This window comes from Petromyzon marinus, chromosome 8, assembly GCF_048934315.1.
Source record: "Petromyzon marinus isolate PM22_M1 ecotype Great Lakes invasive population chromosome 8, UKy_Petmar_22M1.pri1.0, whole genome shotgun sequence".
NCBI classification, from domain to species: Eukaryota; Metazoa; Chordata; class Hyperoartia; order Petromyzontiformes; family Petromyzontidae; genus Petromyzon; species Petromyzon marinus.
In genome coordinates, this window is record NC_133674.1 from 17,186,806 (window position 1) to 17,201,652 (window position 14,847).

The window sequence follows — 14,847 nt, forward strand, 5'->3', positions numbered from 1 at the left end:
TTTGAGTACTCAGATTGAATATGCTGTGGCTTGGCTCTGAGTACTCAGATTGAAAATGTTGTGGCTTGGCTCTCCAACACACCGGTGTGCTGTACTCGTAACGAATTGGCGTGCTCTGTTTACGTGGCAGCCCTTACTAGTCGTCTGTGTCGGGTGGCGGCGGGTTTAACGACACATTTATATATTTATACGCGATCCAACCCCAAAAAAGCTCTATTATGGACGACAAAAAAAAGCACGTGAAACAAATGCCGGTCTCGTGCAGAGTCCAGAGCACGCACCTCGGCTCTCCGCTTGGCACTGCGAACACTTTCAGCAGCACTGCCTTTCCACAGCTCGCCACTCGATCTGCTCCCACGCTGAGAATACAGGCTGTCTGGGCACAACAAAGAGGGCTCCCCACGTTTCTTCTTTCTGCGATGCTATGAACGCATCGCACGTTCTCTAGCACTGCAGCTTTATGCTTATAGTGGAATATATGTACGTTTGCATGTAAAGTTGAACTTCTTTCGCACCGTACGTTGCGAACCGTGCTAATCGGAGGTGCGCGGGGGAAGGACAACAAACTAAACACTAAAACGCAGTTCTAAAGAAATGAGTTTTGCAATCTAGATTTAAAAATGCTGCAGCTTCAGTGGCTTCCTAAATATTGGAATGAAGAGCGTTCCAGACGGCCGCAGAGGCGCATCTGAGAGCGCACGATGCAATGGCCGTCTTTGTTCGACGGTTCGCCAAAAGCCGCTGCTGCTGCTGCGAGGATGACCGGGAGTTTGCGTGATGGTTTATCGGTCTGAGACTGGGATTTTTACGGTCGGAACTGTTTTGAAGGCAATTGCTCTCCCCGTTGCCTACTCGTCCACGTGTTTGTTTAGAGAATTTGAAATTTACCTAGGCAAATTGCAAGTAATGATGAGCGATGATAATAGCGATGAAATTGTGGTCTCAAATGTTTGTTGGTGGGCAATTATGAATATACTCAACCATGCTCGTGAAACTTCACAGTTTTAAGGCCTTCCCCTTCACATATATGCACACATGTATTCATATACAAACAACGGTAAAGATCACCCGTATAGTCTTATAGGCTGTTTTTACACACCGCATCAAATACCAATTTAAAGCTATCGTAACCTAGGAAAGGCCCGGTACCAATTAATATTTCGCTTGGCACTGATGTTAGCTGTGGCTGGGAGTACACCTCGTTGCGCCGGGTTCACAGTGTGGAGTGCGAGTCACTGTGCCATTACAAAGAGAAAGATCCCCCGTATAGGCTTTAACAGACTTGGGGCAAGTGCTGTGAGCGAGCACCTATGAAAGCCGGAGTGGCACACGAGGGGGTGGGTGGCCAGCACCACACCCGAACGCCTTTGTCTCCCCCGTAGCGATGATAACACACCACACCAGGTATTAATTTGAGGTTGAGTCGACCTAAAGGGGGCCCAAGACCGATTCAGATAATCGTCACTGGTTTGGCCGTGAGCTGGAATCGAACTCAGTCGCCGGGTTCATAGCGCAGCAATGATAACCACGACACTACCGCTCCACAAAAAGACAAATATCCCCCATATAGCCCTAACAGACGGTAGGGGCAAGTGCTGTTAGCGAGCACCTATGAAGGCCGGAACGGTACACGAAGGGCTGGATGGCCAGCACCACGCCCGGCCGCCTTTGTCTCCCCAGTGGCGATGTTTACACACCGCACCAGGTACTCATTTGATGCTGAGTCGACCTATGGGAGGCCCAGGACCGGTTCAGATAATCGTCACCGGGTGTTGGCCGTGAGCGGGAATCAAACTCGGGTCGCCGGGTTCGAAGCGCAGCGTGGCGCTAACCACGACACTTACCGCTCCCCACACACACACACATGATGGTTGAAATCGGCCAGGACACCAAACATGCGTGCCGGCACTTTTCAGAGACCTGTTCGTATTCCTGCGCGACGATGTTTCCGCAGAGGTAGGAAACGAACGTCTGCGATCGTGAGGTCGCCGCCGCGCGGATAGGGTTCACGCCACCACTTCTGCATTGCCAATTCAATCACTTTACCACGCGTGCACGACTTGGACGGATGGAGATGCGATTTGCCGTCCTCGCAGTCGCAGCTCTGGTCCCTGGCACCGGAAGGTCACGAGGCGCCAGGCTGTGTGGCATTTTTCGCACGGCGTTGTTTCAAGAAGGGATTTCCATTCTCTGGTGTGCCCCTTTCAAACGATCCTTGTAGGATGTGGTCGCTTAAAAACATAGAGTACACTGCGTTCAGGAATGTCAGTCACTAATGGCTCGAGGGTGAAACAAAACAAGAATAACTCCTGCAATGGACATTGCTTTTGGACCTCCAAGTGGCTTTGGTTCGTCTCGTTCTTGTGGTTTGAACGCAAGCACATTGTGAAATTAGATGCAACATGCCGCGTGTTACGAATTAACTACCCCCCAAACCCTCCCCGCTGGGGCTCCCCTTCTGTGAATGCACTCGATATAGAATTGTGTGTGCGCATATTTGACGTTCAGGTACCCGTCCTTTTAACTGCTTAAACTGAGATGTCCGAGTGAACGCTTGCGTAAAAAAAAATCATAAACCGTGCGGATTTGTTTTTTTATATGCAAAGACGAGAATGTTCTGAAAACAGGATTCGCGAATCATCTAAAGTTGGGAAAGAAACGCATGTTTTATTTAAAAAAAAGCAAGCATGATATCCAGATACAACGGTTTCACAAGCAACGTTTAAGGTTCTACTGTGGTATTAGTGGTCTACATGACGTTGTAATTACTCGCTAGATTAATTACGTACACTGAATTCAAGTAAATATATTTTTGGGAATATTTATCTTTTTTGGGGCTTTCATCAATACTGTGAAGGCCGGCAGCGTTAGTTTCAACGCAATATTCTGCGCGGCGTCAAACGCCCGCGTTCAATGGGCCGATACAACAGCAGCAACAGCAACAACAACAACTTGCCCTTCTTCTGCGGCTCGCTGATGCCGCCGCCGCCAAACAAAATCCCCAGCAAAAAAAAAACGGGGCGAACGTGAAAAAAACATCGGCAAAAAAGAACCGCACGGAGTAGTGGCGAGGCGAGCGCGCGCGTGCTCGCACGAGGCTACGGACGCCTCCCAAAGACGCGCGATGCCCGCGCGCGCGCGCGCGCGCATCGCGCGCTCTCTCGGGGGCCATCGCGCGCGCGACAGAAACTTGGCAGCCGGGCGGATCACAGCTTGGTAACCGTCGGTGCAGATGCTCGTTATTAAAGTGGTGCGGCCTCCCTTAAATAAATGGTGCTCTCCGGCCGCACTGTACGCGTGTCCTGCGGTCAAGGGGAGGGCCGTTCCTGTTGCGCGTTTAGCTTTAGGATCGGCGAGTGCGCATGTTAATAAACCACGAAAGAGGCGCACCTTTGCAACCACTGTTCGATTACCGCATCTGCACTTTCGCAACGTTTTGTTGTTGTTATTGCTGCTGCTGTTGTTGTTGTCCCGACCTTGAAAAAATGTACATCTACAAGCTTTTCACTATTAGCGAACCCATATAGGCACACAGTTGATTGAAATGTGTGAATTTCTTCCGTGCAATTTATGTACAGATGAACAGTCTAGCTCGGGGGCACGTTGCAGTCAAGGGAGGTGCAACACTAAACTCATGCAGAGACAGAAATTCCCTGGCAATGTCTACTCATAATTTAATATTTCTTGGAGGTAGGCGTGAAGGCAAATAGGCAGTAAAAAAAGAACATTGGCAATATACCACAGAGTCACACCTACTCGGGTATGTTTGGCTCTTAATGCTCACAATTGCATACGGATGCTATAACACAGGTGTAGACGTAACAAAAAATACAACACAACGTCTGAGCCTACACATACCTTGTCATTTGTTTCCAAACCATTTTGATAATTTATTGTCTTGCACGTCCCTTTGCAACCCGAAAGCTTTTCACGTAACACATCGCGTGACGAGGCAAAGTGGTGGCCCTGTGGCTAGTTAGCACACCGCGCGATGAACCCGATGACCTGAGTTACATTCTCGGCAGCGTTTGACATCAGCGGCGATCGATATCTGAACCGGTACACGTGAGGAGGCCTTCATCCAGCACTGGACTAACAAATTATTATATAAGTGTCGTAACATTTTTGGGAAAAGCAGTTGCAAATTCAAGAATACGTGGACTGTGGATAATGCTGCCTGCAGCAACGAAGAGCCGACCGGACCCCACACGAGGCGGGAATTATTAAACATCTCAGCGAGTACAATCATGGCCAACGTGAGCCAAACTTGTGTTTAATTTAGCCGGCTCAATGTCACCAGGCATCAGCGGCGAGGGTAAAACGTACACAACATGAGATATGTCGGCGTACTTCCCCGCTTGGCTTCAAGAAGGGCCACTGATAAGCGGTGTTCTGTTTCCATGTGTAGGCAGAAAACCAGTGCAATAGAAAGAGTGGAGGCGTTTATGAGTCTACTTGGGATTGTGTTCCCAATGTTTTTTGGAATGCATCCGAAAAATCAGAAAATCAGGCCTAGATATGAAATTTCGGATGATGTAAAAAAAATACTTTTGGATTCATGCGAAAATGTACCATCACAGGAAGTGATATATGACATGTTCTACCGATGATGCTTGATATAAAAGACATGAAATAAATTATTAATATTTAAAATCCTTAAATTTATTAAAATGCAATACATTTAAATTATAATCTTAAAATACCAAATCAGGTCTGAAACTGAGCCTAAAAGTCTGAAAAGGCAATATTCCTAGAGCCTAGGCTGAAAGATATCGTTGGCTGAGCTGTAAAGTCAAGTAGATGTAATGAGTAATGATTAATATTTGGATTCAGAAGCTGTAAAGCATACACCATAATGACACCAATACTTATATTATTAAGAAAATGCTGCTAAATACAGCCAAAACATAAATGACTGTTCTGCACGGTCTATATAATTGTCTGGTTTCTTTATCACAGGCAGTATTTATTTGAACGATTGACAACAGGACAAATAGATCTTCTCGTGTTCATGAGAAGTCCGTTGATTTACACAGACAAACGGACAAGACACACAGGAAAGGGGGAAGTTAACAAATATCCGGGCCCAACATCTACCTCATTCTCTAGATCATAAGATGCTCCCGAAACGAAAATATCCCTCAAACTTGTGCCTGGGAGTCGATCAAGTTAAGCTAATATGATCACACAAACACCTGCCAGACTATAAAGACACACACCCCCAACTTCTGCAACAAACTACAGGGGGGCGGGGGGAGGGATGCATCGTTTAATCCAGAGAACAAGGTAGGGGTGGGAATTCACTTCACCAAGCTAGAACTTATTTGTGTTTAGTTTATTGTCCTTCTCCCCGCACCTCCGATTAGCACGGTTGGCTTGCTAGGTACGGGTTGACAAAAGTTAAACATACGGTACATAAGGAGACGGGATTGAACCCTGCCAAAAGTAGAGTGTAGTCTGCTCTGCAGCCTATCGCCATGGATCTTGTCGTCGCTTTATGAGAAGTTCTAGATCGCTTGCGCTTGAATGCAATCCGTTAGGGTTGCCACCTCCAATATACAAAAAAAACCATGGGGCATATGGCAAGAGGAATAGCTCACAATACTGGCAGAAGGTAGAACTACATCCACACGCGCATTGTCACGAATGGTGTATTATTAAGCATCTGACCTCCAAAAAAAACCATCAGGAACTTTTCAATTTCCTGGGAAGACGTACAGATTCCGGAAAACAACCTCAAACGGAGGCCGATCCTGGGAAGACCGGGACCCGGTGGCAGCAGTGGCGTTCACATTCGTTGGCGTGGGGTGTTACGTTTCGCGGCAGGGGTCGGCAAATGTGCCGCTACGGAGGCACGTGCGGCTCTTTGCGGACAGCTTTGCGACGTAATGTACGTGTGTGTGTGTGTGTGTGTTTAGGCATTCGCTTGCATCGCGGCCCTTGAAATGTTGAGTTTTGCGCCGAATTCGAACAAAAACGGCTCTTCTTGTTCATTTTGGTTGCTGACCCCCTTGGTTAGGCGTGACCCGCTGCCTCCCAATCAAGATGGCCGCCTGCTTAAAAAAAAGAAAATGGCCGACGTGGGTGCAATGTCACGCGGGAAGATAATCTTCGACTTTGTTTCTGCTCGCGGTCCAGCCGCCCTCCGTCAAGTGCGCCTCATGGTCATGCAGCGACCCTGTGCATAGGAAACAACGTACAGTCATCGCTTTTTTTTTCAAGTTATCACATTTCTGAAGTCGCAATGTAATAATAACTTCGTGATGTTTATGTCTGTGTGTGTTAGGATGACAAATGTGTATTGTGTGTGTGTGTGAAATAACGCTTTAAAAAATATATTTTAAAAAGGGGTAAAGCTGCAGCCCTGAAATGTCTTGCTCACACCACTGCGGACTAAAGGGCCTCCACTCAGAGCTCCTGACTACCCCCTCTAGAGGGTATTTGGCCTAGTCTTCCACGCTGGCTAGACGTATTTTGGAAGAGGTGAGAGTTACCTATACTTCGCCCCACCACACGTGACCTGCCGATCGACTCATTTACGCTCCTTGGTGGAGAGAGGTTGGGGGGGATTTAAGAAACTTGCCCCATTGTTTCCACTGCCGCGCAGGCTGAACGATCCACTGACCTCTGGATTGCAAGTCAAGTGTGCTGACCCTTAAGGACAGCATCCGAGTGGCACGATTGGTTATCACACGGTACTTATTTGCCCATAACACAGGTTTTTTTTGGGCTAGATCGCATAAATATAAATGTTATATTCTTAGTTCTTTCGGTAAAGTCACGTTGAAGGGAAACAAGAAAATAATAAAATATATATAAAACAATAAAAATTCTCACGACGTTTCGACCATAACACAAACGGTCGTCATCACCTGATGACGACCGTTTGTATATATTTTATTATTTTCTTGTTTCCCTTCAACGTGACTTTACCGAAAGAACTAAGCATATGAATTACTGCAGTCACGAAAGCTTTAAATCAAAATATAAATGTGTCGTTAAACCCGCCACCACCCTACACAACCAATAAGTAATGTTTGTCACGTGAACAGAAGATGCCAATTCGTTACTAGTACAGCACACCGGTGTGTTGGAGAGCAAATCCACAACATTTACAATCTGAGTACGACGTTTCGCCACTAATTACAACCGGCATCATCAGGCGGCAGCCAGATTTTTGTGGTGGAAGGTTTAACGGCACATTCATATTTACGCGACCTAGCCCCCAAAAATACCTGGACTATGGATGATATTGGTCGCGAAAGCCTACGTGTTAAACGGTACTTATGTGGTCGCAATGTATACTTAACGACGTTTATATTTCTGTGTTAGTATAATTACAATGTTTCTTTGAGCGTGTGTGCTTTTACGAGCGATAGAAATCGTTTGTGAAATGTGTATTATTTTTTATAGCATGTATTGTACGTAATTTGTTGCGTAAGGTGTAAAAAATCAGTGTAAATGTTTTCACGATAAGTTTCGCTTTTATAACCAAACATAATCAGAATGTAATCGGTGCGACTATGAAAGTATGTATGTGTATGTTAAACTTCTCTGGCACCATACGTAGCCAACCGTGCGAAATCGGAGGTGCGAGGGAAGGAGAACCAAACGAAACACAAGCAGTGACGGCACTGGGCAAAAGCAAACCAAGAAGAGGCTTTGGCCTGCCAGCAAATCAAGGGGACCAATTGAAATATCGGCTTATCCGATACGAGCTAAAATTCAAAGCATAACAAGCAAAACAACAAAATTAACATAGCACGCCAAATTAATGTCTCTCATCGCTATCTTGTTTGCATCAGTGTTATTTAATTTCGCTGCATCTCAACTTTTCCATCGACATTTACATTACTTCTACATCACAACGGTTTTTGTGATATTGTTCGGGAAAGGTGGGGGAGAGGGGTGGGGAGGGGGGTGGGGAGGGGGGTGGGGAGGGGGGTGGGGACACACAAAATTATCAGAATCTGTATTTAGCCTGCAGGAGCAATCCGATGAGCTATGAAGCTTTTCTTTCACAGAAATCAAATACGGGCGGGTCAGCAAGTTACAACAGCAAAAGAATAAAAAAATCGATAGCGGTACAAACTCGAGAAAATGGTAAGCAAGTCACTACATTTTGTTTGCTTAGGACCCCCCCCCCCACTCCCGCCCCGCCACCCATCAGCCAGCACCATAAATTGCGGGGAAGCAAAGTCACGGCAAACGGATGCAAAGTCTCCACACGCTTCGCAGCACGGATGCAGGCTCCGCAGGGCGGGTGGCCGCGGTGTTTTATAAACCTGGTCCCCCAGGAGGGCCAGATGGCGTCAAGAGAGTCCAAGTGATTTCCCGGCTCAAATACGCATTGACGAGACGCTCGTCTCCCACTTAAAGCCCCGAGCCAGTGGCGGGAAATCCACATTCCTATGGCGGGGGTGAGTCTATCCATAGGACAACCCACCGTTGACTTCCCCACACGTGCATACACACAACATAATTTATTTCATCGACCCCGGAGGGGTGGTGTGTCGAGCAGTGCCGGATTAAGCTAGTGCAGGGCCTGTGGAATATGTTGTTATAAAGGGGCCCTAAATAAAAAAAAACACACACAAATTTTAAACTTGCACAGCAAAGTACATTTGCTATACTGCCAGGTAATATGACAAATCGCTAACCTTAAACAACCAGCGCGTTCATAAAAGTTGAAGGCGGTATAGTACTATAGTAATAGAGCAAGTGCAGAATCACTGAACCGGAATTGATAGCTTGAAAGCATTTAGCGCGGGGCCTTTGAAAGCGCGGGGCCCGTAGCATTTGTAGCTGCTTTTGCTACTACTACGATAATCTGGCACTGGTGTCGAGTCAACCCCTGACCAGGATATTAACTCATAACATTCCGATTGTGAGTCCGCTAGCTCTGCCGCTCAGCCAGCTGGCGGGTTCACATGGTGTACATTATTGTGAATACACAGATGTGTTGGTTTTAATTACAGAGACGGAGAGTTGATGACAAATATATTTTTTGTCCGGCCCAGAATTTATGATTAATTGTCCTCTGTTTATTGTTTGGGCAAGGATAAAAAAATACGAGGATGTTAACTTAAGCAAAAAGTTAAATTAACCGTTAACATCTGTCTAACGTGTTCACCAGACAACTTTTAACACTGATATAATTACACAACATTCACTTAGAGGAAGTGTTTGTTATGATTCTAGAGATAAGATATTTTCAGCTTTCACATCAACATGGTCTTAGCCTAAATTGGTCTATTGTTTGGCACTCACATAATACTGTATGCAAGATTACATTTATACATCTGTCGTATGCATCCATATTTCTATTTTGCTCTGCATGGATAGCTTTTAAAATAATGTCGTAGTTCAAGCGATCCCCTAGCTAAAAGTAATATGTTTAAAAGCGTATTTATTGGTTATAGATACGACTTTGGGAAGATTAGGTAGATGGATTTATATAGGGAGCTACAGCAATATATATTCATCCATGCCATGAGCTTTGGGAACAGCAGTGTTAGAGGTCTAAGGTAAAGGTGCAGTCCTGAAATTCCACGTTCATACTGCGGCTGGCGGAAACACCTCCACAACAGAGAGCCCAAGCGAGTCTGTTCACGGTGGCCAGACGCCTGCTGCTGTATATTTGGAGTTTGCTTGTGTTTCTCTCCCTCCCGTGGTCGCGTGGATTTTTCTCTGGGTCCTCCGGTTCCCCCCCCCCCCCCACATTTAGCATCAACATCACGCACCTAAGAGTATTTGGTTGCTACAAATTTATATTTGACGAGCCACTTCGTTGAGCTATCATTTGTGGCCAGGTCACTTCTGAAAAAAGAGCCACATAGCTCAGTCGGCCTCACCCTGATGAAATCAAAATATAATTTCACAGTTTAGTTTTAGTCTCGGAAGAGGTGGGAATACTTACGCTTGACCCCACCACACGCAACCTGCCGATCGACTAACTGTGATGAACTCATTTATACTGCTGGGTGGACAGAGGCTGGGGCTTTAAGAAACCTGCCCCATTGTTTCAACCACTGCACGGGGAGAACTAACTAATGACCACTGTGGTGCAAGTCCAGTGTGCTAACCGTCGCACAACGGCAGTGTCCCTTTACTGGAAATACTTGAAATAATATTGTTCCCATAATGTGCTGTTCATGCGGTCAACATTCTGTTGTGGTTACTTGACATGGTTACATAAAATAGGCACGTCCACTTGGCTCCAGTGTTAAAACCTCTTGGCTTGCATTCGCTAGTTTTCCATCTCCATTTGTGAGAAAAGTATGAAAGTGAAAGCTTGAAAAATAATCTGAATAAAAGAAAACGGTAACAGCTGCGGAGGGCCATCGTGACTTGGTCAGTATAAATGCTCGCATGCGGTAATAAATAACCATTTTGAGAAATTAAATAAATAATAATGACGCATAAAGCTCAGCCAGGCCAAGGCTGACAGTATCTGTGACGCCGTCCATATTGAAACCACTTGCTGTGACCCTGGCGCCAGTTCACCGAGCGTCGAGGCAGGGCCAAGCATCTTGCCTTGATTTTCTTTAAACATCTCATTTTTAAACATCTGATAATGGCCGTGCTTGCAATACAATATCACAGCTCGCATTCCACTTCTCTCTTCACCAGACCGCACAGCCTTGTTCTATTTTGTGTCCGTTTATGGCCAAAAGCTGCTTTTCGGGAGACAAGAGTTGTTTTACCCGTGTGCTCTTTAGAATGTGCACGTAATCCGACCCTTTCGGTTTAGAACGCGCGAGCGGCTCGATGTGAACGTGCACAAATCTCTGCCCTTTGCGTTTGGTGCCTGAACAGTGGCGCGGCCATCGAGTGGTGTGCAGGCGGTGCAACTGCACCGCGTCCCATGGACTGGAGGGGCCCACACCCCGGGCTAGGAAGAGGAGGAAGGGGGGGAGGCATTGAACAGGGGGGCCCCATTTCTTTCCTTGCACCAGGCCCCAAGCCAACAACGCAACGCCACTCTGTGCCTGATGTGGGTAATCCCGCCCAGGTCATGCGACCCACAGCCCACTTACTCTTAGAGAGACACCAAACTGCTCATGCAGGTGTTATCCTAATAGAGACCTTGATAGAGAAAAAGTGACCGTGGCGTAGCTCTCTTCGCATGGTAAAAGCACCGTTCGCTAAAGACGAGCGCGGCGGATCAGAAAAGCGTTTCTGTAAGGCCGCAGCTATCGCTGGTTGCATGCGCCGGCAGGTAGCCACCGCTACGAGTTTCAAACAACACGCACACTCGTGCAAATATCACTTAAGCCTTTGTGCGGTAAGCAAAAAGGTCAATGTCCTCAAGAAGTACACTGTGGTCCTCTTGTCTTAGGTCACCATCAAAATAACATTTGAGCAAGTATGACAGACTGACAGGCGATGGATAACTGTAGCCCAGCATCATCCTCGTTGGGCCTCCTCAGCACGGTATGGGCCACCAATGGTCACTGCCGTCACCCGCTGCGTCGACTGCGTACCTTATCGCCGGGCTGCGGCCTCATCACCGACACGCGGTCGTAGCCACTTCGCATGAGGGCCCAGAGAGCGTCCAGCATTCCCTGTTTGGGACGGGAGTTGAAGCGGTCACATGTGAGGCGCGCTCCGCAACAGCAAACGCGCTTGCCGTGTGACGCTCCACGGTAACAGGTCGGCCGCTCACAGCCGCGAGCGAACTTTGAAGGTGACATGGCGGAGCCTTCTTTGCAGCTTTGTCCTGGGGTGCTTTAGGAATGAACGTTATTGTGCAGCGCGCGCACGTGAGGCTGTGTGCAAAAGAGATCATCCACCACGTGCGCAGGTTCAGTGTGCGATGTATAATTTGGCACGTTAATTGAGAAACTTGGGAAAACATGCATGCGGTCGTGGGGGCATTGAGGAATGGAATTTGACAAGTCATAAGTGTAATGGGCGGCGCATATTAAGCTAGTTAATTAAACCAGGGGATGGTTTCCTTTAGTTGCTTTGACATTTGAAGAGTTAAAAACGTACGACCAAAGAACGCCTTTAATACAATTTAAGGATATTCATATTTTCTCTGCTGCAGTCATTCATACACCGCACGATGTGCCAGGCAAAGGAGTTAATGTTGCCTGCCATGGCGAGTGATATCTGAACTGGTTCTGCCCTTCCCTTCACCAATCTGCACTGACAAGCGTGGTGAAGCATGGTCAAACAATCCTCATGTGCTTAATAAATTGACTTTCCAATGGATTCAAAAAATTGATGTAAATTAAAACCAGAACTTGTACAGCACTGCTCAAGATTATCATTAAGTTCACATGTGTAGCAGACGACAAGACAGCTAGAGTTTTATGAATAGCCCAAATGTACTTTGTCGCACACATGGACAGACATAGAGTCCTGCTTTACGCTGGCTCTTATTAAAAGTATCTAACTCATGCTGTTTAACCTCAGCCGCATAAAACTACTGCTGTACATTGTTTGAGTTTTGGCCATTGCACAACTTCGAAACTGAATGTCACTATGTTGTTACATCACAGCTGTGTCACAGCGATCGTTTGGCGAACAGAGACAATTTGTGTTCTCACGAACATTGATGTATTTCTTACATTTAATAACTTATTTGCCCGTTTGCATTAAGCTGCTATAAACTAGATACGAAATAACCGAACTCAAATGTTTTACCGATGGTGCAATTTGTTTGGCACTGTTTTCGCCGCTATTACCATAAACAAAAGGGCCAAAAGCAACTTAAGACAAACCGCATCGCTGAGTGAGAACCGAGAGGTATTGCAGAATCTGGGTATATGCATACAGCCTGGGAGCCAGGAATGTGTGCTTTTATCCAAAGTAGTGTGCTCATATCACATGTTGACCTTTTACTTCTCCCCAACAGTGTAAGTTGAGCCCTGTCTTGCTCATCTCGGAAACCGCGTTTACATAAGATGTGCTTATATCCAGCTTCTAAGCGCATTACGGAATGACTGCTCGAGAGCAGCCGCGGATCGATCACGTTTTTAGATTTGTTTAAACCGACGCAGTTCAGCGCGGCTCTTTGTGAACGAACGCGGCGTAAACTCGCGGCGCCATCAGCGAGTGCAAGCGGTGTGGAGGGGCGACCGCTCGTGCTCGCCCCAAGTCCTGCCGTCTCGGTGTAGTCCACCGGGCATCTGTGAACTTCAGAGCCTATCGGATTCCACCAGGATAAATACACATTCCGATTCTGCGGTCAGAATATTCTTGTCCTAGTCGTCGTAGTCTCGGTCTGGTCGGCGACAGCCTGTGCGCAATTGTCGTCAAATCCTGGTTTTGTGGATTTAACGTAGTCTTGCTCTCGTTCTAGTCGACTAAAACTGTAAAACTTTTAGTTAGTCCACTCTTAGTTATTAAGCGTTCCCCGCACCAATAGTATTAGGTTAGCCGATCGGTAAACTCAGTACAGTAAAACCTTGGATTGCGAGTAACTTGGTCTGCGAGTGTTTTGTAAGAAGAGCAAAAATTTAAAATAAATATTAATTTGATAAACGAGCGAGGTCTTGCAATACGAGCAGTGTACGTATATGCTTTGTCTGCCGAGCGTCACGTGATCACAACTGATATACGAGTGCTTTGATATACGAGTGCTTTGGATTACAAACACGTTTCCGGAACGAATTATGCTCGCAATCCAAGGTTTTGCTGTATTGCTCATTAGTCCTGTGTCTTCATTCAGAATAGTGTTGTTATGGTCGCACTTTCATATCTGGTGGGCAGTCATAGTCGTGATCGCAATGTCCCCATTACTATCATCCATCCATATCCATCGTTGACTAAAACAATATGAAAACTTTGTCGACAAATATTCGTGTCGCCAATTCATTGAACGAAACTAACACTGGTCCGATTCACAAAGAGCAAAAAAAAAACCCCCACACCATGCTTGCATTGCCAGTAGTGCACGAGCACTTATGGCAAAAATTGAATGCATTCTTCAATAACGCTGTCCTAAGTTGCTGTGTTATCGGGCCCTTCTTCATATCAGACAGGAGCAGCTCACCTTGATCGGAGCGAACCACTGCGGCGCAGGCGAGCGGGGGGTTTCGGCCGAGCCATTCCTCTGGGGTCGGGGGGTTTGTTGGAATTGGACCTCCTCCTCCGTGGGCATGGTGACGACCGCGTTGGGGGTTGCCTTGAGCCTGGCCCCTTCCTCTGTGCAGCCTTTGCCGCCCCAGCGTACCTATTCACGCGCGCGCACAGCCACCACCGGCCCCCCACACGTCCGTAAATACATCGGAGGTAACTGGCAGGATGTCGAGGACGACAGCTCCACGCTCCAACGAACGCGACGAGAGATTGACAACATTAACTCGGGAGAAGGTACCCCGGGGAAGGGAAAAAAAGAGGCTTGAGGAAGGCAGAGCGGAAGAGATGGCGGGATAGACTGATAGAACTTTGGAGGCCACTGATGAATAACAACAACTAAGCAAAGGATGGAAGGAAATGGGGGTGGCCTTTATATGTATTTTACACTTTTTTCACATCGTACGTAGCCAACCATGCTAATCAGAGGTGCGGGGGAAGGAATCGGAGGTGCAGTGACAAGTTACAGCCTGATAACAACAACAACAAACGACAACGCAACGGTTCCTTGAGCCTCGGCCAAAACCGCCTTCGACTGGACCCGGTCGCTCCACATCTCAGAAGTCAAGGAGGGTTGAGTTCTAGTTCGTACTTGGATGGGAGACTGCCTTGATATACCAGCTGGCTTGGACAAATAGGTTTATTTTTTCTTTCACAAAGGTGCTTTGGTTTCCTACCAAATGCCAAGTACTCATTGAAGGAATTGTAGGACGTTCCTGAGAAAGTCTTAAGACTCGGTAAGGCGTTCCTGCCTAAAGG

General features: G+C 46.8%; 1 protein-coding gene across 1 annotated transcript in view; it reads right to left on the reverse strand.

Annotated features, from left to right (window-relative positions):
- Positions 1-2,647: 2,647 nt before the first annotated feature.
- Positions 2,648-14,847, reverse strand: part of LOC116940315 (anthrax toxin receptor 1-like) — a 67,642-nt gene continuing 55,442 nt past the window's right edge. Inside the window, exons 16-18 of the mRNA XM_032949967.2 lie at positions 14,006-14,185; positions 11,487-11,567; positions 2,648-6,178 (exon numbers count right to left, since the gene is read on the reverse strand). Of these exons, the coding sequence (XP_032805858.2) occupies positions 6,149-6,178; positions 11,487-11,567; positions 14,006-14,185 (291 nt within the window). The 3' untranslated portion in view covers positions 2,648-6,148. The remainder of the gene's footprint in view (positions 6,179-11,486; positions 11,568-14,005; positions 14,186-14,847) is intronic.